Source organism: Camelina sativa, chromosome 9 (genome assembly GCF_030686135.1).
Source record: "Camelina sativa cultivar CO46 ecotype springtype chromosome 9, ASM3068613v1".
In the NCBI taxonomy this organism is placed as follows: domain Eukaryota; kingdom Viridiplantae; phylum Streptophyta; class Magnoliopsida; order Brassicales; family Brassicaceae; genus Camelina; species Camelina sativa.
Window position 1 is genome coordinate 41,494,083 of NC_141888.1, and position 24,011 is coordinate 41,518,093.

The 24,011-nt window shown below is 35.5% G+C and overlaps 6 protein-coding genes across 11 annotated transcripts; 4 read left to right on the top strand and 2 right to left on the bottom strand.

Moving 5' to 3' along the window:
* Positions 1 to 2,339: 2,339 nt before the first annotated feature.
* Positions 2,340 to 8,649, bottom strand: LOC104714441 (helicase-like transcription factor CHR28). 2 transcript variants are annotated; one of them, XM_087464480.1, is made up of 12 exons: positions 8,089 to 8,649; positions 7,848 to 7,917; positions 7,425 to 7,748; positions 6,170 to 7,305; positions 5,776 to 5,847; positions 5,439 to 5,516; positions 4,454 to 5,345; positions 4,241 to 4,371; positions 3,970 to 4,161; positions 3,184 to 3,738; positions 2,870 to 3,079; positions 2,340 to 2,774 (listed from the first exon to the last, which is right to left on the bottom strand). In XM_087464480.1, exons 1-12 carry the CDS (start codon positions 8,233 to 8,235, stop codon positions 2,664 to 2,666), a joined length of 3,918 nt encoding a protein of 1,305 aa, XP_087320606.1. In that variant the 5' UTR covers positions 8,236 to 8,649; the 3' UTR covers positions 2,340 to 2,663. The 2 variants fall into 2 exon arrangements, with proteins under 2 accessions (XP_087320606.1, XP_087320607.1); XM_087464481.1 differs by having other exon boundaries at positions 7,398 to 7,748; positions 8,089 to 8,646.
* A 1,719-nt stretch (positions 8,650 to 10,368) lies between these two features.
* On the top strand, positions 10,369 to 12,627 carry LOC104714443 (protein GID8 homolog). 4 transcript variants are annotated; one of them, XM_010431805.3, is made up of 7 exons: positions 10,369 to 10,695; positions 10,912 to 11,019; positions 11,146 to 11,305; positions 11,416 to 11,522; positions 11,634 to 11,765; positions 11,947 to 12,103; positions 12,206 to 12,627. In XM_010431805.3, the coding sequence occupies exons 2-7, from the start codon at positions 10,966 to 10,968 to the stop codon at positions 12,325 to 12,327; spliced, it is 732 nt and encodes a 243-aa protein (XP_010430107.1). In that variant the 5' UTR covers positions 10,369 to 10,695; positions 10,912 to 10,965; the 3' UTR covers positions 12,328 to 12,627. The 4 variants fall into 4 exon arrangements, with proteins under 4 accessions (XP_010430107.1, XP_010430110.1, XP_010430106.1 ...); XM_010431808.3 differs by having other exon boundaries at positions 10,519 to 10,695; positions 10,996 to 11,019; XM_010431804.3 differs by having other exon boundaries at positions 10,537 to 10,695; positions 11,140 to 11,305.
* Positions 12,628 to 12,657: 30 nt separating this feature from the next.
* On the bottom strand, positions 12,658 to 14,278 carry LOC104714444 (retrotransposon gag). Its single transcript, XM_087464482.1, has 2 exons — positions 13,998 to 14,278; positions 12,658 to 13,271 (listed from the first exon to the last, which is right to left on the bottom strand). The coding sequence occupies exons 1-2, from the start codon at positions 14,024 to 14,026 to the stop codon at positions 12,776 to 12,778; spliced, it is 525 nt and encodes a 174-aa protein (XP_087320608.1). The 5' UTR covers positions 14,027 to 14,278; the 3' UTR covers positions 12,658 to 12,775.
* Positions 14,279 to 17,011: 2,733 nt separating this feature from the next.
* Positions 17,012 to 17,304, top strand: LOC104714445 (uncharacterized). The gene has a single exon (XM_019230121.2). The coding sequence runs from the start codon at positions 17,042 to 17,044 to the stop codon at positions 17,150 to 17,152; it is 111 nt and encodes a 36-aa protein (XP_019085666.2). The 5' UTR covers positions 17,012 to 17,041; the 3' UTR covers positions 17,153 to 17,304.
* Positions 17,305 to 18,522: 1,218 nt separating this feature from the next.
* Positions 18,523 to 19,624, top strand: LOC104703707 (uncharacterized). The gene has a single exon (XM_010419771.2). The coding sequence runs from the start codon at positions 18,662 to 18,664 to the stop codon at positions 19,421 to 19,423; it is 762 nt and encodes a 253-aa protein (XP_010418073.2). The 5' UTR covers positions 18,523 to 18,661; the 3' UTR covers positions 19,424 to 19,624.
* A 637-nt stretch (positions 19,625 to 20,261) lies between these two features.
* Positions 20,262 to 23,562, top strand: LOC147939356 (putative disease resistance protein At1g61310). 2 transcript variants are annotated; one of them, XM_087464484.1, is made up of 3 exons: positions 20,264 to 21,048; positions 21,130 to 23,171; positions 23,273 to 23,562. In XM_087464484.1, the coding sequence occupies exons 1-3, from the start codon at positions 20,511 to 20,513 to the stop codon at positions 23,285 to 23,287; spliced, it is 2,595 nt and encodes an 864-aa protein (XP_087320610.1). In that variant the 5' UTR covers positions 20,264 to 20,510; the 3' UTR covers positions 23,288 to 23,562. The 2 variants fall into 2 exon arrangements, with proteins under 2 accessions (XP_087320609.1, XP_087320610.1); XM_087464483.1 differs by having other exon boundaries at positions 20,262 to 23,171.
* The last annotated feature ends 449 nt before the right edge of the window (positions 23,563 to 24,011 follow it).

Consider the following 24,011-nt stretch of genomic DNA (forward strand, 5'->3'; position numbering starts at 1 on the left):
AAAAAGTGATGCAACTTTATTGTCGTATCAAACATGTGAAAATACGAGACCCGGTTCCCACAATAGCATAAGAGCATATAACACATTAAGGTTGATTGGAAATTCAACAGTTCGTTTGATTACCAATCAGATGAGCGATTATAATAAGTAGATAAAACGAGTGGTTGGAATAAGTGGTTAAGAGGTAATTAGAAGCTTAAACGAGGTAGTTGGTAACTGCCTAAAAATAGGTATGTATGCAACCGCCTTGTTTACAAAACAGGCAGTTGAAATTTTTTAATTATCTAATATTTTTATTTTTTGAAAAATGTTGTATATTTATATTATTTACTAAAAGAGTTTTAAAAATAAAACTTAATTTAAAAAAAAAATATTTAAAATTTAACTTATTTTTATTGTTTTTATACAATAATATTTTTATTATTCAACTGCTTGTTACCAATTATGACTATTTTTTAAACGCTAATTTTAATTCAATCAAAATTTTGTTATATCTTTTCTGACCATCTTTTATTTAATCACTTTTTTTTGCGACAACTAAAAGAATTTAACCGTCTTGCTTAAGCGGTAATACCAGTATTAAAAAAATATAACACAGCAGTATGAATAGTTAGTATGTTAGCTTGACCATTCAAGCTAGTAAAGTATCAACAAATTGTATATATAGTAAGTAACAACAAATTGCAGTTACGATGTGGTAAACGAGAGTCAACATACATAATTTAGATAAATGAAACACAACGACTGATAGAAGTAAAATATAATTTTGGTAGTAAAATTTTACATAACCAATGAGCTCGGAAAATTTCTGAGAAAAGAAAAAAACATGGCATGTTGAAATGTATTTGAACGTATGGTCTTTGCGAAAGGAATTTGAGGTATAGATTCTAAATTAAAATTGATGCTGCTTTCACTTTAAAAAAATTGGTTTAGCTAGTGCGTATTTTTTTGTATTTTTTATTTTATTTTGTTCAATCTTCTAATCAGATAAAAATAATAAATTATGTGGTATATGCTAAAATATATAAAAAAGAGAACAAACTATAAATAGTACTGTTTTCTTTTTCAAATATTATATATATATATATTTATATATGGTGTTTATTTGAATGGTTATGAATTATGACATGGAATTCAACTTACCATATTAAGGAATTAGAGGGGAAATTTATTCGCACTAAATCTTCCGTGTGACATTCGGAATTTTCTCTGTTACTAATATATTTTTATATTTTATGGAAAAGTTAGATGTATAATTGCTCTTTTTTGTAATAGAAAAATGGTTTAAACAGTTCGATGACATCATTTGGTTTATAATAGAAAAAGACTTATGCAGTCTTATATACTAACCTTTTCATAGAACTCTTTAGTTAGTGAATTGCCACTAGATTGTAACTTATAGGTTATATTTGGTCTATATTTAGAATGCGTGAATATAATAATTCTCCTAACATCTGAGAACACACGCGTGGATACCTTTTTAATCTTGTTTTTCTCCAAGAACATTTTTAATAATCTTCATATGGTTGGTTATAATGCTAAAGACTTTATTGTCATTAGCATTACTTTAACGCGAATTGAATATATTGAGAAAAATAGCAAATGATAGGGACCTCTTCTGTTAGTCATGGTTCTATTTTTGCATGGAGGCCCACCTATTGTTTCTATACAAGACTCAGTTTTGTACTAACATATTAAAATTTGTGCATTTGTATTTGTAATCATCTTATTGGCATAACTAAACGCAAATATATTATTCTCTCCGTATCACAAATAATGTTAATTTTAAATGTTACAGAGGTGGAAGCTGTTTGACCGAGAATATCTAAAATTGTTCTACGAAGGTTTCGTTCCCATCAATCGATTTGACCGGTTTAGAATTTATTCGGTATTGTGTTTGCGTTATATAACCCATAGATGTGACATAACTCGGATTCTCTATCTGACATATGTTCTATTATTCTATGTAGTACAAGTTCACATTTCACATGTGACGTATCGCTATGTCTGGAAAAAATTGACGTTATAAGTGTCCACAAGCGAGAGACTCGAAGCCGATAGATAGAATATTTTCAATGACATATCAAATTCAAGGTGTTGATAAGACTTGTGAGTAAAAATATTCCGTTCCAAAACATAGAAATCATAGTTGCGTCATCGATAAATATTTGGGAAGATTGAATTTATTTTGTGTGAACGTTGTGAGTTGTGGTAGCGTAATTTGCCATTTTTGTGGGCTATTTTTACTAATATGAAGCAAAAAAAAAGGCAAGATGACTTGAGAGTTGTTCGACGGCTCGTTCTTACCATTTCATATCACTTACAGAAGAGATAGGATCTTGAAGAAGTAAGCTATTATAACTCGCCGGACCAATCACATTGTGATCTTAATAGGAGAAATTCAATAGCAGATGCTCCTATATTGTCTTCTTCCATTAATTGTAAATACCTAAAGTCTAAATGGAACCAATAGTCAAATACGATCAGCTTTCTATTTTTATATCCCAAACCCCCAAAAGTCTTTTCTATTCTTTCTTTTGCACAAACCCTGTAGTCAGTTTAAACGAAGAGTCTCTTCCTCCTAAAACTGCACAAAAACCGAAGAAAATCCTATCATATATACCCGTCTGCATTGGCAAAAAAGAGAGCTTGAAGCTCGCTTCTCATGAATCTGCCATAAACAGATAGCTCAAGTCCTCTACAGTGAGGTGAGACTGTCGGCTTCCTTTTTCATCTTCTCCAAACGCAGAGGCTACCATCATTCTCTTCTTTTGCTGCTTCCACAAACGTGTTAAGAGATTAAAATTTTGAAATTGCTTGAAGCTTGTAGAGAGAAGCAAATGAGAATCAAGTCAACCAATTCACATACCTGAAGGGCCAATATCCGATCTTCGACTGTATCCTTTACTGTGAAGCGAACCACTGTTACTGGTCGTGTCTGTCCTATACGATGTGCTCTATCAATTGCTTGATCCTCGGTTGTTGGGTTCCACCATAAGTCCAGCATCAGAACATGACAAGCAGCCACCATGTTTAGTCCGAGACTAGCAGCCTTGAGAGACATAATCATTACAGTAACCTAAAAGGTAAAAAAAATTGCCAAAAAAGGATACCATCATTTTGTTATCACAGACGGCAAGTCAACCCAAGTCCTTAAAATTTAATTAGTGGCCATATATGTACCTCAGGAAGAGTATTAAAATCCTGCACTGCTTTATCTCGAGCAGCAACTGACATTGTTCCATCAAGCCTTCTATACTGAATACGCGAACTAACAAGAGAAGCTTCAAGTAGGTCCAGCATCTTTGTCCATTGGGAAAACACAATCGCTTTTTCTCCAGCTACTTTAATCGGATTATCAATCCTCATGCCCTCACTCTTAATTACAGGAAGACAGGAGTCCTCTCTGTTTTGAGAGATCTGATTCGTATCTGTCAAATCCTGCGGTTTAGGCAGTGATTGTAAGATCTCTAGAGCAGCCTTGATTTTAGATGAACCATATGGAAGATCTTCATCATTGCAAGGGTCAAGGCTCTCAACGTGATTCGAAGTGGCAAGATCCTGTATACCAGACTTAGGATCGTCCAATCTTGTTTTGGAAGACAATGATGAGATGGTGAGTCTGACATTGCAGTTTGCAAAGGGGCAGTGATTATTATCACCTGTAAGGCGCTCATAAATGCACTGTTTACAGAAAACATGACCACAGACTGAAACAACAGCATCTTCAGGTGCATCCTGTGGAAATAGAAGTGATATAGATTAAGAACTACTAGTCAAGAAAACTATATGATGGTTTGAAAACAAAAGGCAATATGAAAAAAGATAACTCAAAGATATGCATAATAATATGATATTCAACATCCACACAATGCTAATGTTTCAGAACTCCTCTTTACGTTTGTCACGACCAAAAAGAAAAAGAAAAAGAAAACATGTGATCAATAATTTAAGAGAAATGAATCTTACATTGCAGATACCACAAATTGCCAGTGAAGCTTCTGAGAAAATCTGCTTCTTAGATAATCCAACGGAGGATTCCCAGGTAAAACTGTAATCACCATTCACGAGAAGAGGGTGATCACAAGCTTGGCGAAGGCGCAACAGCATCAACAAGATATTGACATAATTTTGCTTCACTGTTCCGGCTTCTTCATATTCCTGATATAAAAGAAAAAGATATATTTTTTTGTAAATACATACAAAACCAAAAGCATACCTACAACCAATTTATTCATACCCTGAATTGACTACGAGATTCGGCCTCTAATTTGGAGTAGAAATCACGTTCCTCCATAGTGAAATCCACTTTTCTCAATTCAATGGACTTCGGAGGTAAAGAGATGATGGGTTTCCCATCAAGAAATGAACCTAATGTGTTTTACCAGTTAGAAACCATGAAATCATCAAATAAACATTCCAAGAAATTTATATTCATTATCAGTAGACTCACCTTTAGTTCGGCGAAGCATCACTGTTTTAAGGATAGCCTGCAGCTTCTGATATCCTTTCACTGGGTTCCTAGAAATAGGGTTCTTAATCGTGCTACAGAACAATACGTAAGAAGAATAAGGATCATATTTGAGGAACCGAAAGTAGCTGTAGAGGTCATCGATTGAATTCTGGATTGGAGTGCCAGACAAACACCACCTCCGTTTAGCACGAAGGCCCCAACATGCTCTTGCAACTTGGGTTTTGTAATTCTTAATGCTCTGTGCTTCATCAAGAACAACTCTAAACCATGAAACTTTCGCAAGAGGACCAGACACAAATTCAACTTGTTTCTTCTTCTTTGAGCCTTTCTTCTTAGAATCAGGAGGATATTTTCTTTTCTTGTTTGAGCAAAAGCCATTAGTTGCAGATTCACCATCATGTACCCCACCCTTCTCTTCGTCATCATTGTCTACAAGAGGCTGCTTCGGCACTTCCATACTTACGATAGAAAATGTGGTAACAACAACATCATATTTAGCCAGCTCATGAGGATCCTTTGTCCTGCTAGACCCATGGTACACCAGAACAGAGAGATTCGCTTCACTAGTCACCTTCTTATGTAATTCATCAGCCCACTGCCGCATAACACTAGTGGGACAGACAACAAGAGTTCCAGCAGCTGGCCTTCCCCTCACTTTACCCACACTATCTCCACCAACTTTGTTTTCATTGGAAAGCAATTGAGAGTGTTCAAAATGCTCGCTTTTTCCACTGGGTTTTAAAGGCGCACATTCTCCACTCTCGCTTTCAAGGTCAAAAAATTCTTTCTTCGTACTTTCTTCACATGCTTGGGCAGGTTTAGACCGTTCCTTCAATATAAGAGCTATAGTGGAAACCGTCTTCCCAAGTCCCTGCAAAAGATAATTATCAGGAAATTTTCGACTATTTAAGCGTAGATGTTTCTTAATTATTGACAAAAGATTACAGCAGAATACAAAATTAACCTGATCATCCGCAAGAATTCCTCCCGAACAGGGGAAGCCACTTGTTTCCTTCTGGGCCATCCATGACAATGCAATTCGCTGTTCATGAGTAAGATACAGTCAAGTTGAAACAATGATAATTATATCTATTCACATTAGCCAAAAACGTTTAACTCTCAAGTTGGAAAATCATATCAACTGAAAGAATTCCATTTCTCATTTCGGGGCCAAATCATCTTTGTTAGGCATATAATACCTCAATAAAGTACACCGCCCGTGTAATTTCTACACCTATTGTTTTGAAGGTCAACAGGGAATGTTTTTTATTTTATTTTAATTTTAATTATTACATACATACCTGATGTCTGAGAAGTGGGACTGTCAAGACACCATCAGGCGGACTTGCTTCAGAATTAGGCTGAGAGAGATCCTGTCAAATCAGACAAAATTAGACCTAAAGAGTCTGAAATAAAACCAATAATAAAGGTTACTACGGAACTATCATCAACTGCACTAACTCATGACACATCTGATAACAGGGACCGTCAGGAACCTTTAAGTCCCATTAAAGCCCCATGCAACATTCTCAACTTAATCATGCATAGGGTTACAAATCAGATATTCGATACAGACAAATATATATCCGCATATCAGCAAAAGCTAAGATGTTGCACTGTTGGTAATGGTGCCTGGGGGGATACAATGGAAATTGGGAAAACGCCTACTCCTTTATAAAGCTAAGAGCTACTAACCTGCAATGCAGCTTGGAAGATCATATTTTCTTTATTTGTATGAAGCTTCAGGCCTCCAGGTTGATTAAAATTATGACCAATTGTAGAATATTCTGACGTAACAACTGGCTTTTTCATAGCTACAGGTTGAGGTGGGATTGCAGATGGACCATTAGTTTCTATTATGCATACGTCAGAATCATCATCACTATCGGATATACATTCTGAAGAATGGCTTTGAACTGATTCGAAGCTAGAATTTGAGAAATTAGAATCAATGCTCCTTGGTTGAATATGTTCACCGTCTCCTTGATGTATTTGAAAATCTAAATGCTCATTGCTTTGTGTCACTGGGCTGAGATCTTCTGCCACATATTGCATACATGCATTAGGATCATAAAAATTACTGGAGCTTCTGTTGCCACTGTCTTGGCCAGGAAAAGCAGTTTGTGGTGCCATAAATGAGTATCCCTTCTCAATATCTGTTTGATAGGAGACTGCACAGCTTGATGCACCAGACCACCAATGATTGGTTTCTCCAGGTGCATATGAATCGTCCCTGACACTGTATTCCCCTGGAAATGAACTGTATACCACTTTCTCTGACTCAGCCTCTGGTTTAGCAGTCACATGAACAGCTTTGTTTTCCTGAAAACTGCTTGAACAATTATCAGGCCGGTCAAGATCATTATCAGATAAATGACTGTTGAAACTGTTGTACAGTCTGCCACAGGCAGGAGAAACTGAAGGATAACTTTCACACTTGAAACTGATCCCTCTTGCACTAGAAGAATCAATAGCAGGTTTCCTTTCTAAAGATCCATTGTCTACTCTCCCGTGTCTATCAAAAATCATCCGGCTGACACCATCCGACTGAGACTCACTTACTCCACTCTCAACATCATTTACAGCTTCTTCTTTATTAGGAAAGAACTGAAACGAAAAATTCTGGACAAAATTGGGGGTATGTTCTAATAAAGGTGCACCATTTGTATTGTAGCAGTTTTGTGCAGAAGAGACATAGTTATCCGCACTATCACTGAGAGAATTGGAGTTATTGATAAATCCAGACATGACGGAAGAAGTATGATCGGCTCCCAAACCCGCTCCATATCCAGGCACATCATCGAAATATGGGGTCACCATTGTGGGGCTGCCTGCAATTTGATGTAACAAAAAATGAGGAATATGGAAATTAGCAACAGACAGATGAGTAGTGTCAAACTTTACAAAAAAAAATAATAATAACCTGACATTTAGTAGATAAGGTGCATACATTTGGAATCAATTATCTTGTCATCCAGCTTAGAGACAGTGTCAACGTCACAATTCACTGGATTGAAGGCCACATTACCATCATGATCAGAGAAACTAGACGATATACAACTAGTCATCTCAGATTGAGATACTCCACATGTTTCCACAGGCTGCTCACCCTGGCTTAACGAAAACCAATCTTTAAGACTTGCAGAACAAGTATGAGCAGGTGAAGGACTTAGCACAGGTTCCATTTTCATGTGGTCATCAAATGAACCTCCTGGTTGCGAGGCTCCCAAGCTATATGAGTCCCCAGAAGGCATCCAATCAACCATCTGAGAACCTAATCAAGAAACATACATAACCATATAAATTCAAGTAAGCGACTGTTAATACGATATACCTCAAACAGCTAAATGATTATACTACAAAAACTACTAACCATTTTGCAAATGTGAATTCTTGAGCTCGTCAGCAGATGAACCAGCTGGTGATGAATTATCTTGGCTAGCCTAAAAGTGGTAACTCTCAAGGTTAGTATAGCAACAGAATTGTGAATCACACACACAAAAGAAACAAATCTAAATATCATTAGCAGGAGGATTCAAATCAATGTTCTAACAATTGTAAACAAAACTGAAGCCAAATCAAGTTATACGAAGCGTGTGAAATCGGAAAGCTACCTCAGCAAAATCAGGCTTCTCATCTAGAATCCGATAAATCGTTTCGATATCAATAGTCTCGTCATCATCTTCAAACTCAAAAGCACCGTCACAATCATCACCAGGTAATTCATCTCCAACGCCAAATAATGAACCTTCCTCACCCATCACGACGAATCCACACAAAAAACAGAACCCTAACCCGAAGAAAGACGATCGAAGGGGAAAAACAAACCCTAAATCGGAAAACCCAAAAAGTCGCAAAATTTGCTTGACGGAAGAAAAAAAAAACCCAAATCAATCGAATTGAGTAGTTGGAGAAATCACGGAAGCTAGCGTAGATCCAGGGATTTGGGTTTGAAATTGGGATTGGGAAATTGGGTTTTGAGATCACGGAATTTTCCAGGAAAAGTAGAGAGAGCAGTTGGGGTATCGCTAATTAAAAAAAAAAAACGCGACTTTTTGGAGCGACGGTGGCTTCTTTTGATTGCCTTCTTCTTCGTCTCCCTTCTCTCTCTCTCTCTCTTTCTTTCTCTTTTGGCTTTCTCCGAATTGGAAAAGGTAAACAAAACACACACAATAGGGGAAGAGACTTCGGGCTTAAATAAGGAACGGTCGAAGAAATTTTTGTCATTTTTTCCTTTTTTTTGTTTTTTAAACGTTTTTCATTGTTTATTATTATTTTAATAATGCATATTATATGCGCCGTCATCTTTATTAAAAGCAAATCACAATTAAACCAAAAGGTAACCACTTTGAAATTTGAAGAAAAATTCAGAGTTTCCAAGTAATGGAGATTCCTTTTGTTTTTTTGGATGTGTTTGTTAATCATAATCCAATGTATTTTATAGTGGAAATATATTAAGTTATGTGGTTTTTATTAATTATTTGTGTGAAATAAATAAAGTATGAAATATGTGTTGTTAAAGTTTATAGATATGATAAAAAGAGGAAAATAGGAGGATACTTCTGACCCAAAAAAATTCAAAATTCTAACTAAGAAAATAAGAATTTGTTGACTTTTTTAAGAAGAAAGTTGATCATCTCTTAAACGAATCCAAGTTATAAATGAGCAAATCGAAATGTGATATATGGATGACTTATCATATAATTCATCTCATCAATGAAAAATAATATGTGATTTTTATCCTAAGTCATACACTATGAGGAGGTTAGATATACATAATTATTAAGGTTTTTTTTTTCAACAAAGTACAATATCAGCTCAAACGAGCTAATTGGAAGAAAAATCATTTACATAGGTAATTATATGCAAAACTACACGAGCACGACGTGTCAGCTTGTCCGCTTTACCATCTTTATGGTCATATTTTTATATCAAATATTAATAGTTTCTTAAACGATATATTTTCTAAATTTACACTTAAATTTACTTATCTCGGATCTAATAACATAGGGTGCGTTGTTATCTTCGAGCACTAGAGTTCGACTCCATTTTCCCACAAAGGTTGAAAAAAAAATGTAACTGAAAAAAACTAAATATGAACCAATAAAAGATAATAAACCCCAAGTTAAAATTAATTTATGTGGGAGGTAAGAGCAATGCCACTTGTATTCTCCAAACATTTGTTTGCCCTAAAATATGGCTTGTCTTTGATCCCTTGCTTTGTAGAGATATATCTTTGATGACTGCTGGGCGAGCACACATAAGTCTACGATTTGTAGATAGTTTGATGATATGATCCACAATTCCAATCTTGTCATGTCTCAAAATGGTACCTTGTCATGTGATATAAAAAACCTTATAATAAAATAATGCTTTTGATTATGCAAAATTTGGAGTCACCTAAAGAAACCAAATAAAGATTGAGACCCAAGAATTCTTGTCTAGCTTCTGCACTAAGTTCTTCCAAATCAACTGAGAAAATAAAAGTATTTAAAAGATAAAGTGGTCCGTTGATGCTTTGTTGGTCAACTAGAAGATCTCAAATTGTCCAATCGATCATTTGTCGTATTGCGGTTCCACACACACAAGGCATGTGCCAAGAAAAAAACATGTTTTAGGAATTATGACATAGTTTTCAGATGCAATTGATTAAACTAAACACACTGTAAGATCGGAAGATATATATTGCACAATGCACATATAACAAAATCGTTTAAGAAGTGTAACTTAACAAATGATTTCAATAAAATTATAAATCCAAGTATTAAATTAGCATTAAATTCTATGTTATTGGATCTAATCATGCTTTAAAGAATATTTAACTTCAGTTTTATTTAATTAAGATTTTAAGAAACCGTTGTTCTATACAAAGTTTAAAATAGTTCTAAAACTCTGTGTGTATTATTAAATCATTTGGAAATTAATTCCATGAGTACAATTTACCTACTACCGAACCATATTATCCGGTTAAGAAATAACCAAATCCAAATAAACAAACCGCGTTCCATAATATTGTAAACCGGATCGGTTCATCGACAGTTTGTAAACCCGATCTCCTCTCTATCAAAAACCTCGATTTTTATTTTTATTTTAGCTTTTGATGAGAGATTGTAGAAATTAGGGAAGAGACTTTCGCAAGCAATCTAGAAGCAGCAAACTCGATCTTCAAATCTCCGTCTTCTTTGCCAGAATCATCTTCACCAGATTCTCCACTTCTCCAGGTACATCTTTCCCGGATAATTCTATTAGATTTTCCCAAGGAAAAATAGCCGCCGCATACTCTCTCTATCTTTCTTACAACTACGGTTCCTGTGCTGTTTTTGGGATCAAAGCTCCAAACTTTTAATAAACCCTTAAATAATCTGACCGCAAAGTCGATTCCTTTTGAAATAACTTTGATCCGAGAGTGTTCTTTTTTTTTTGTTCACTTGGAGCAGGTAATACTTTGTATTGAGTTAGATTTTTAAGATGGGAGTCAAACTGGCGTGCTAATGTCATTGTTTCGGATTTTTGTTAATCAGCTTGAAGAAGACGACGAAGATATGGTAAATTTTAGATTCCTTATGAGTCTGTTCTTGTGTTGTTTGATCTAATTTGAAGATGGGTTTTTGGAAAAATTGAATCTTGATGTGATATGTTGGGGGGTTTAATTTAACTGTGGTTAGTCACAGGCTACTTCGAAGAAAGTGATCACACGTGAAGAATGGGAGAAGAAACTAAATGCTGTAAAGCTAAGGAAAGAAGATATGAACACTCTTGTGATGAATTTTCTTGTGACTGAAGGTTATGTAGAAGCTGCTGAGAAGTTCCAAAGAGAGTCTGGAACCAAACGTATCCTTTTTTTGATTCCGTTTTGATTTTTTTTTTTGTGTGGAATTGGTGTGTTAGATGTTTTAGGTTTGTCTACTCACTCCTTTTGAATTTCCTTATGGAGGAAACAGCAGAGATAGATCTTGCGACCATCACAGATCGAATGGCTGTTAAAAAGGCTGTGCAAAACGGAAATGTCGAGGATGCGATTGAGAAAGTTAATGATTTGAATCCTGAGGTGCATACAATGCTTCTCTTCATATCTATGTGAACACTAAACAGTTGCCATTCACTTTTCCGATATATTAAAGAGTCAAAATCTGAGTCTTGTTTGAACCCGTGATTGCAGATACTAGACACGAACCCCGAGCTGTTTTTTCATCTTCAGCAGCAAAGGTTGATAGAACTTATTCGACAAGGGAGGACAGAAGAGGCCTTGGAGTTTGCTCAGGAGGAACTTGCACCACGCGGTGAAGAAAACGTAAGTCTTTGTACTTCACTTTGTGTCGGTATTTTAATTGGATTTCTCTCGTTGAAGATTGTGTTTTCCATGTGAAACATCTATATATTGCTCATTGACTGCACAAAATTACCTGTTTGTTAAGTCTTCTGGTTGGTGCTGAATCACCGTTTATACACAATGTGTTGATTCTTTTCTGTAGCAAGCGTTTCTGGAGGAATTGGAAAAAACTGTAGCCTTACTTGTTTTTGAAGACGCCTCTACTTGCCCTGTTAAAGAGCTTCTTGACATTTCCCACCGCCTTAAGACAGCAAGTGAAGTAAATGCAGCAATTCTTACTAGCCAGAGCCATGAAAAAGGTAAGTTTTGATGTTTTAGTGGTTGTATAACCACTAAAATGGTACTTTCCAGTTTCTTCCTCAATGGTTTGATATACCAACTCAATGTTTATGAACAAACAGATCCCAAACTTCCAAGCTTGTTGAAGATGCTGATTTGGGCTCAAAATCAACTGGATGAGAAAGCAGTGTATCCGCACATAAATGATTTGTCTACTGGTCAGCTCGAAGACCCGTCAGTATGATTCTGGACTCCTTTCAGCAGTTGAAAAACAGATGCGAAAAGGAACAGTGAATGGTGCCAGTCACTTCCCTTCAATCTCAATAACTAAGATTCATATGCTTTCTGGTTTCCCTTTTCTTCTGCATCAACGGGATTTGTTGGACCTGCAATCGTTAGGATATGTGGAATGGGGGAACGTAAGCTGTTTCTAGGCAATGAATTACTCTTAGTCAAATGTTCTTATTGTCATCAACATGTTCCATGACTCATTGCATATGTGCATTTGATTTTATTTAATGAAGTTATTGCTCTTGTTTGGATCTTTGTGTGTTCGTTTTGAGCAACTTCAGAATTATAACATAACCAGTTTTATTAAACACCAAAACACATGAAAACAGCAAAATCAAATCAAACCAACGAAAAGGAAAACACAAATCATAATCCACGCAACTCAATACTTAATGCTGACTCTAGCCACTTCGATTTTGCTTGACATCGTCTTCCGAATCATAGGGCTCGGCAAGTTTGCTCTCCACCTCGTCCTCGGATTGGCCCCCATCGACATTTGTAGACTCTTCAAATATGGGAGGCAGCTTTCCCTTGGAGCTATTAAGTTTGGCCTCTATCTTCTCAGCTTCATTTGCTACATCTGACACATAACAGAGGATCCATCCCCAGTTCGCTGCACAAACCCCTTCCTGCAACTCCTGGCGTAGCCCTTTCTGGAACAGCCAAGCCAGCTCCTCTTCGTGACACTCTCCTTCAAGAGTCCTGCTCTTCTGAATGAACTCTTCATGGTACTCACTCACTGTCTTGGTTCCTTGCTTCACGTCCACCAGCTTAGACCCGTCGACGTCTGCCTTCTGAGAAGCTTCTCCGTGCTCTCGGCGCCTTATGAGACCTACTGGCCAATTCTGGCGCGGGAACTTTTCTTGGTAACCAGAGTTCTTAGTCGATCCTATCTGTCTGCGAGTCAATTTTAGTTAATACTCTTATTAATTAAATTTTAAGTAGCTTCGAATTGACTAAATCTATCAGATTCACACCTTAATTCAAAGAGTTTTTTTAAATATAAAATTCAAAGAATTTATAAAATATAATGGAGTTTAAAATATGAGGAGATCGAAATTTGATAGAATAATATAAATTTAGTCAGATTACAAATTTGTTTTAGGCTTTTAGCTGATAATTTTGTATCGTAATTCAACTAAAAAATCAAACTAAATTTTATGAACTCATAAATTACATGAATGAAACTTATGTATATAAGGATGACTCAAAATGGAACAAATATCATTAATCAATCGTAAAGTCAAAAAAAAAAAGATCTGTCTAAAATTGTTTTTGATTGAATTTTATTTGTTATAAACAAAAACAGAATTTTTGTTTTTATAAATAAAACAGGATGTTGATTGGTTTCATGGTTTTTAATACATAGCCGCTCTAAAATATTATTTGGGTTATGAGGTTTACAAGTGTGATCGGCCGGTTAATATGAATATCAAATCTATGGATTTTGATCATGATATTCTACAAAATATCATGCTTTTACAAAGTAAAAGTAAATCCTAAACTACTAATCTAAAAACTAAACTATTGAGAATAGTATGTATTTCTTATTTTGTTTTCTCAAAATCATCATTAGATACTGTAAAATATATAATAGAAAAATGAAAATCTTTAATAACTTACAGATTGAGATTACGTCTTCCATCAGCCATAGAGAAGAATGAACCAATAAGAAAAAATGAGACTGCAAATCTTAGATTGTGTCTCACCAATTATGTATGACTTTGGTCAATTCTCAAGATGAGATACCATTGCTTTATACTCTTCTTTTTTAGTTAACTTGTTTCATGTATCTTATATAAACTTGCATAAGATTTTCGCGCGTAAATTCAAAAATTATGCGTGTGACACAAGTTATAAAAAAATAAATATGGAAATAAAATAAATTTAAAATTTTGTTATATAACAAAATTAATACAATTTTTGACTATTTAAAGTCTATAAACATTTCCATAAATTTATTTTAATTAGCGATTAACAATTTACAGATTCTCTTTTCATAAATGCATCTAGATTTAGTTAATAATATAAAAGTCTTGAATAATAGAAAAGTAGGTTCTTAACTGGCCTATTGCAATTATATTTTTTTCTCAACATGGAGATAAGATAACAAAAGAAATCACTAATAATAGATATTTTGTATACATAAATTTATTAGTGAAAAAGAAATTGTAAACCATTAGATATCCTGAAGGATTCATCATTTATGGATAGGAGAATTTCAAAGATATCATTATAATGATATTAAATTTTCAAAACACCATTGGCTTTTTTTTTGTCCATTTCAAAAATACCAGAAAATCATATTTATAAATCCTAATAACCGATATTAGTAAAAATATTGTATAGTTTTGTAAATAAAAAAATACAGGTTATAAATTGCTATAAAATAATGAAAAAATTAATCAAAAACTAGTTTCAGAGTTATTTTATTAAATTAATAATAAAATAAAAATATATAATACTAATATGTATAATTCTATTTTATGTTAAAAGAAAATATTAAATGAAATATAAAACTACATGTTGACAAGAACTTCTCGTATCATAGCAAAATACCGAGCAGCCGATGAACATATCTCGGAACAAGCAGATGTTGATGTCATTCTGATTCCTGCCATTGCGTAAACCATACTATTATATGTTGAAAACCATACCATTCTGATTCTGATTCCTGCCATTGCGTAAACCATACATATCTCGAAACTTCCGCAAACCATACACTATCTGTTGATCACTACTATTTATATTTTCTCAGCCAATCACAATATGTTATTCCACTCTCACTCGAACAAAGAGTGAGTGCATTTTCTGTACGCAAATAACCCACCAAATAATCAAATCATGCATTTTTGACTCAACGCACCTGTTTCTATTTTTGCTTTTTTTTAGTTTCTCGTAACCGACATTTTTATTAATTCCAACGTATAACAACCGGCCCGGTTAAGCAAGAAAATGTCTTAACCATTGAATTTATTTAAACTGATTATTTTAGTTACCAGTATTCGATTTAATGATCGGTGAGATCTACAATGAAATGGATTTTTCGTGGGCTTTAATGGGCCTAAACGACATTATTGATCCATGGCCATTTTCGAAAGACTGATTCGAACCAGAACCACCAACACTAGTACTAAGTTACTAACTCAGATTCTTCTCCGGGTCAGGTCCTTTCGGGTCGGGTTCAACCAGAACCATCTCTCTCTCTCTCGAGTGAAGATGATGTAGACCACAAGAGAGAGAGTCACAATCACAAGCACATGAGATGAGAGTAAGCTTTCTGAACCGGTTTGGTTTTGGCTGTGAATGAATCATTGGTTAAATATCTCTACTCTTACCCAAATTTGATGTCGAAGCTTCTAAGCAGGCGGGAATGAGTCAACTCGGGTTCAATGGCTCTCTGCTTCTTCTAAACTTGGTTACCAATCTCCCTAAGTTAGTATCTTTATTCTCACTTCCTTAATTCGTGCAAAATATATAAAATTGGAGTTATTTTAGTTGAAAGTTTGGATCTTTGTGTTGAATGATTCCATATTTGGTATCAAAAGTATTAAACTTTGTGGAACTAACAAAAATATCACATTTTTGGTATCAGAAGTTTTAATCTTTGTGTTGAATGATGCATATTTGATCTCTTTATGTGATAGTAGTGATGTGTTCCAAATAGTTCTTTGTAATTGATTTGTACACTTTCCTTTTGTCCTAAAAGCAAAAAACAAAGAAAACATCATAGGGTTCGTGTACTCATTGGTATTGAAACTGACCCCCACACACATGCTTTTGCATCATCACTGTTAAAACTTTCTTATACGCTTTGTCACAGGGAGACTTGTGGTGATGCATTCATTGATAACATTAGTCTATCATATCTGTTGTTTATTTCTTTCCATTAAATGATGAAAGAGGAGGGGGGAAAAGGGTATAATAGAAATGTGATTTTGTATTGGAGATTGATTGATTTGTAAGTAGTACGAACCCTATGCGTGTGGAGATAGACATTTTGTCCCTTTGTTTAATTGAGATCAGAGAGTGTCCTCATCTTTTTCATAGAGATTATAGATTCCCTTTTGTCTCTCTTCTCTTCAAGTTTTGATTCTGAGCATTAGCTTTAACTGAATAAGGTGATTAGGATTTGATAATATCGGTTACAGTCACGAAATTCGAATGAATCTGGATTAACATGATTAAGAGAGGATTTGGTGATTGGAATGTCAAATCTCAGTAAATTATATGAACTTGATCAGTTTGATCTTGAAAGTAGGTTTTGTTGGATGTCTCATTGTCTTGATTATCGATTGGAAATGATTTTGTCTTTGGTTAGGAATTGTCATTTAGGGGTTAGAAATTAATTGGCATGTGACATATACACTAAGAACCTACCATGTGAACATAACTAGAATCATTCAACCATGGGAGGACCCCATACAATGAGTCCTCTTTCAAATTAAAAGGTTTAGATCAACTTCATGCGACTTTGTGCTAACATCGAATTCTGTTTTGGGGAACTTAAAACACATTTCATTTGTCCAACACAAATAGAGGTTTAGATATGTTCTCTCAGTAAAACTGTTTGGATATCAATTTCTTTGATTGGATTTGGAGACTGATATTGTGGCGATTATATCGATTTGCAGATAGGTGTGTACTCAAAAGGGGTCTCGGTGTTGATGCCAGGAGACCATATACCTACATTCATCGGCTACCCGGTACCCGCACCAGTACTCTGTGTTTCCAATAGTCGAAGTTCAAATCCAAACTCCACCATTGAAGAATGTTAAAAGTTGAATGCATAATTCCATGCTTTTCTGCTTCTGCGGTTGACCCTTCTCAACTGCACAATCCCTAGCTTAAGTATATGTGTATTCAAGATTTACCAGATTTTCATTTTATTGAATTTCATATTTCTTATTACAAGAAAATGAGTTGATAAGAATGTGTTCAGCTGTCAGGAACTGTTAGCGCTCATGAATATGCAACTGTCGGACTGCCTAATCTTTAAGCCCGACCCAAAATGCAATAAATTGTTTATTTAAGTATTAGTACAATATGGTTGTCACTTGTAACATGAGTTAAAGTTCACTGAAGAATTACACCACGCTCTGTAAACTATACGGATGATGTTCTCTGCTTTAAGAACTAAAGTCTTTTATAGTTTTCGTAAAGTTCAATTACTTGTAAGATACTCGTCTTTTATAATTATAGTCAGTGTATGCAACGTACTCATCTTTTTATATTTATAGTCAGTATACGCAGGGTTTTGACGTTCCCAAAGAAAACTAGATCTAGTTGTTAGATTCGTCTCATGTTTTATTTTGGTCAAAAGATTCGTCTTATGCTGTGTGATACGATTTCAGATCTCTGACATAACCTTTTTTAATTATAATTGCTTAAGAAAAAACAAAACATTCTCTTTTTATAATCAGGTCCTTCAAAAACTCCAAATTGGTTTGTCAGCTGTTTTGTATGAATTATATATTTTGTTGCAGAACTAAACTATCATCTCCTTTTTGCAGAGCTTTATTTTTGTGATCAATGTGTTTTAGAGACCATACGTATCATCATCATCATTCATCAATAACTAATAAATTTATTGTCTGGTAGCTCAAGGATGTTGACAAAACAAAATATTAAGTGCAATGATTTTTGTAAAGGAAATGAACTCTTTGAGAGGGGCTTGTTTTAGATCTATAGGCCATTTTTTTATGCATGTGAGTCATGTGACAAGAAAATAAATTTAGACCGTTTTAAAACGACATCTATAATATTTTTCTATAGATTTTGGATCCAATATCATATTTAAAAGGATGTAGTAAACTGTAAAGGAATCTCAGCTAAAAATAAGTAATTGATCTATGGAAAAGGTTAACTACATTACTTATTTGAGGTAAAAAAAAAAACTACATTACTTATTTATTTGTCGTAAGTACATAACACATCATCTTGTGTAAAGTTTTGTTTTTTTAATTTTCTTGTCTAAAAAGTTGTTATAACTTTACTAACGTCATTATATCAAGAAAATTGAAATTTGCATGGAGGGTTTAAGTTTATTAACAAACACAATTACTATTCGAAATCATTATAAATTAAAGCCACTTTTAAAGGGTAGTTGTATTATTATCTTTTTACCCATTATTATCAACTGTACCAAAATTATTAACAATAAATACTCTCACTTCATCACAATCATCATCTGCTGTCACCACACAACACAACAACACAGCCAAAAGAGTTACTACTACTTTCTCTAATCTCCGATCAAACCACGTCGTCTCTTCTCTTTGTCACTAATGGGTAATTGCTGCGTCAGCTCCGGCACCACCGATGAGGAAAACGAGAATGTTGCCGACAAGAACACAACCATTGTCGAAGAAGAGACAGTAGTCAAAGAAGTCTTGTCTGAGACAACTTTGTTAACTCCTTCCTCTAGTTTCCACGCTTCGACGATCAAAGATCCGGTGAAGACCAAGATCCGAGAAGATGATGAGAAGAAAAAACCCGGGTTCTTGAAAACTGGTTCAGACCCGGTTATGATCCGACCCGGTTCGATTGATCATGAAGAAGGCTCGGAGGTTTCGGAGATTTGTAGCTTGAGCTTGAGTGAGAGTGTGTCTTCGACGGTTGTGACGAATGGTTACGATGAGGAGGACGTGATGATGAAACAGAGGAAGTCTCAGAGATCTCCGGCGAAGACTCGGACTCGGGTCACGGATAATAATAATTACCCGACCCGGAGAACCGATCAATCTCCACGTAAGAGAAACAACGGTACGTGTAATGGAGCGAGATACGGGTCGGGTGTAAGAGACCCGGGTGAGAGATCCGGAAGAAGGTCGAGATCGCCGGCGACGAATAGATCGGTGATGGATCCGAATCTGAATAGTCGGGTGGGTGGGGCGAGGACTAGGAAGAACAATCAGTCTCCGGGTCGGGTTAGACAAGATCCGAATAAAAACGGGTTGGACCAAGAGCAGCACCAAAATTACGGTTATACCACTGAGGAATTGTTAGAGAACCCGCTTGTTTCGTTAGAGTGTTTCATATTTCTCTGAAAAAACGAAAAACGAATATTCCGGGGAATAATTTATTCTCATTTTGACATTTTGGATTTGTAAAATTGGTAAAAGCTACTAAAATTACGTTACCTCTGTAATTCTTCATTTGTGTGTTCTACTTTCTTTTTCTGCTGATTAAAAAAAAAATTGTAATTTCGGTTGAATGATGAATATGGTTATATGTTTTTTTTTGTTCTATCCTTTTTTTTTTTTCGTTATATCTTAGGGTATGAGAGTTTTTAAGATGTTAGATGTTAGTAATGTTTGTTATAAATCTTTAATGGATATATAACCGTTGCTATTGAGTAATTTTTTTTTTTTTGTTTTTGCTTAAATTCGAATGATTAATCCTCTCAAACGGTATCATTTAAATAATTAGTTAAACGTTATAAAGTTGAATTTCCTCATTTTATTTAAGATCTTCATTTAGGTCACCAGCAGTGAAAGTGGAATACTTTTTTCTGTTGCACGAAAGTGGAATCACTTTAACGATCGATCGTATTGGAATTTCAAAGCTTTTTTTTTTTTTGTTTTCAAGAGAAAATTATAAATAGATTCAAAAGTTTTTGCTTTTCCTAATGCATAAGAACGTTGCTTCATTTATAGTATAACTTTTTTTCTCTAATTTTATGACTCCTTTTTTAATTTTTGATACAGCATGATTTTGATCTCAAAGGTTTTGTTGCCCGCATTTGTGCTTGAACTTATTCGAAATAATCACATCTGAACATCTTGCAAATAAACTGTATAGCTCAACATGTGAAATTTATGTTCTTACTAAAAAAATATGACGGTAATTAAATGTTATATACAATTTTGTCATAGATATTTTTTCAAGAAATAGACAGATTGTAAATAACATTCATCAGTCTGAAATTAGAATAGTCAAAGTCGTTCGTATGCGGTCTGAAAACCAACGACGCCAATGACTTTTTTTTAAATCTTCTTCTATCTTTCTTTGATAATCTCCAACCACCCGTCCGTATGATGTTATCTCCAAATATTGTTCACCCAAAACACTTGTTGAGCTTCAGATTTAGCTTCGTTGTTGCTTACTGAAAATTTCTCTCTTTTCTCTCTCACCATGGGGAATATTGTGTCTTGCCAATGTTCTGGTGATGCAGTGTTGGATCGTATCATTAGAACTTTATGTGATAAAGGTTATATTCAAACCCTTAAGGAGAATCTCAGGGCTTTGGAGAGGGAAATGGAAGATCTCAGAGCAATAAAAGATGAAGTACAGAACAAGGTAGCGAGAGAAGAGGCACGCCATCAACAAAGGCTAGAAGTTGTCCAGGTATGGCTTACCCGTGTCGAGAGCATCGATACACGGTTTAATAATGTGCTTAGTGATAGTCCCGTTCAGCTTCAAAAGTTGTGTTTCTGTGGTTTATGTTCAAAAAATGTATGTTCGAGCTACAATTATGGGAAAAGCGTATTCTTGTTGCTCGAAGAGGTTAAGAAACTTAGATTGGAGGGTGATTTTGAAGTGGTTTCTGAGCCAATTCCGAGATCTTTACTAGAGGAGATGCCTACTCAGCCTACGATTGGTCATGAAGAAATGCTGCAAAAGGCATGGAATCGCATTATGGAAGATGGAGTTAGAATCATGGGTTTGCACGGTATGGGAGGTGTTGGGAAAACTACCTTTTTCAAGAAAATCCACAATAAGTTCACTGAAATAGCTGGTACGTTTGATGTAGTGATCTGGATCGTGGTGTCTCAAGGTGCAACGATTTCGAAGCTTCAAGAAGATATTGCTCAAAAGCTACACCTTTGTAGCGACGAGTGGAAGAACAAAAATACAAATGATAAGGCTGCTGATATTCACAAAGTTTTAAAAAGGAAGAGATTTGTTTTAATGCTAGATGACATATGGGAGAAAGTGGATTTAGAGGCTATCGGAGTTCCTGATCCAACCAGAGATATTGGACGCAAAGTAGCGTTCACCACTCGTTCCAGAGAAGTATGTGGGCGGATGGGGGATCATGAGCCAATGGAAATCAAATGTTTGAAACCAGGGGAAGCATGGGAATTGTTCAAAAACAAGGTCGGAGACTTCACATTAAGAAGAGATCCCAGAATTGTCGAGCTAGCTAAAAAAATAGCTGAAGAATGCCGTGGTCTGCCACTGGCGCTCAGTATCATTGGCGAGACAATGGCATCTCAAACTATGGTACAAGAATGGGAGTATGCACTTGATGTTTTGACTAGATCCGCTGCAGAGTTTGATGACATGGAAAATAAAATTCTTCCAATTCTCAAGTACAGCTACGATAGCTTGGTGGATGAAAATGTCAAATCATGTTTCCTATATTGTGCTCTGTTTCCAGAAGATGATGAGATAGATAAAGAAAAGTTGATAGACTACTGGATATGCGAAAGATTCATTGGAGACTACCATGTTGTAAAAAGAGCTACGAATAAGGGTTACACGACGCTCGGCACCCTTATCCGTGCAAACTTACTAACGGAGGTTGGTACAGACACTGTTGGTACAAGATACGTTACGATGCATGACGTGGTTCGTGAAATGGCTCTATGGATAGCATCCGATTTTGGGAAACAGAAAGAGAATTTTGTTGTGCGAGCAGGAGTCGGATTACATGAAGTACCACAAGTCAAGGATTGGGGAGCTGTGAGAAGGATGTCATTAATGAAGAATAAGATTGTAGAGATAACATGCAGCAGTTCCAAGTGTTGTGAACTTACAACTCTCTTCCTCCAAAAAAATCAATTGGAGAATCTCTCGGGTGAATTCCTTCAGTCTATGCAAAAGCTAGTTGTTTTGGATTTATCGAAGAATTCCAACTTGAGTGAACTTCCAGAGCAGATATCAGAGCTGGTCTCCTTGCAGTATCTTGACTTGTCTTATACGAGTATAGAGAAACTGCCGGTTGGTCTCCAAGAGTTAAGAAAGCTAACTCACCTGGATTTATATTCTACAAAGAAACTTTGTAGTATCAGTGGGATATCAAGGTTGCTGAGTTTAAGAATTTTGAAACTACTAGGTTCTAAAGTTCATGGAGATGTAAGCCTAGTGAAGGAGCTGCAGCTATTGGAGCATCTACAAGTTTTAACTATAGTGATATCGGAAATGGCTTTGGAGCAAATATCAGATGATCAAAGGTGGGCCAACTGCATCACTGATTTGGGTATTGACGGGTTTCTAGAAAAGCCATTCGATTTATCATCCTTGCCGAGTATGGAGAATCTTAATGTGCTCTCTGTGGACAGAAGTCATGTCGTGGAGAGTAATACCGATATAAAATGCAGAGAAAGCGAGACAGACTCGTCTCACTTACGCAATCCGAAAATTCCTCCATGCTTTACCAACATCTCGAAACTGATTATAAGTAAGTGCCATAGCATTAAGGATCTGACTTGGCTATTGTTTGCTCCAAATCTTGTCTACCTAAAGATTTCAGATTCAAGAGGAGTGGAAGAAATTATAAATAAAGAGAAAGCAACGGATCTTACAGGTATTACTATTACCCCATTTCTGAAGCTAGAACGCTTAGATTTGTTGAAATTGCCGAAGCTGGAGAGTATCTACTGGAGTTCTCTCCCCTTTCCGGTTTTGATTGACATAGCTATAAGTTACTGTCCAAAGCTGAGAAAGTTTCCCTTAAATGCTACAAGTGCCCCACGACTTGAGCGATTTGAAATATTGATGTATATAAAACATGACTTTGAATGGGAGGACGAAGATACAAAAAATCGTTTCTTGCCTTCAATCCGTGGGGTAATCATTACTCGTCATTCTCTTCTGCGAGAGTTACAATTTTTTTTTTCCCCTATTTCTTTTTTCGTGGCTCATTGTTTCATTTTATTTTTCTTCTTTAGCCGCGGAGGGACTAAAAACCACATTACTCAGGATTGGGGATTCCTCACTTTCTGAAATCAGAATCCACGTTCTTCCTCTTCTTCTTCTTCTTAGTACTTTCTCTTTTCTTGTGGTGTGTGTGTTGTGCATTTGGATTGTATAATTGAATTTTGCTTTGCATTTGGATTATATTTGTGGAGTGAGTTGTAGACCTGTGGGTTGTTCACTTGGATTACGGTTTTCATTTTCCAATTGTTTTCAGACTATATTTTTTACACAATCAACGTACAGTTTATGCTATTAGGTAAAATCCAAAGCTTCAATCTGTTGGTTTCTCTTTCATCTTGCAGTGTGTTCGATTAGGTGATGATAAATACTAAATGCATGAAGATCCAGATGAAAAAGTTTTGATTTTGCTAAATGCATGAAGATCTTGTACAACCCAGCAAGAGTGCTAAAAAGAACACGAAATCCCTAAAATTCGCCCAACACTCCATCCATGTACGAGCAATTGAAGAACTCAAAACCCAGCAAGAGTGCTAAAAAAAAGAAACATGAGTCCATCCTCCATGTGATAATCACAACCAGACAACGTCTAAATCCCACCAAGTGACTCAATCAGAGTCTTCTTCAGAAAGAGATGCAAGCCACAATTACAAGCAAAATGGTATTTCATACAATAGTGAGCTTTTAAATGTTTTTGCCATTTGGTTTTGATCTTTTCGAACATACAAAATGAACAAAGGTAGATGGGTTACT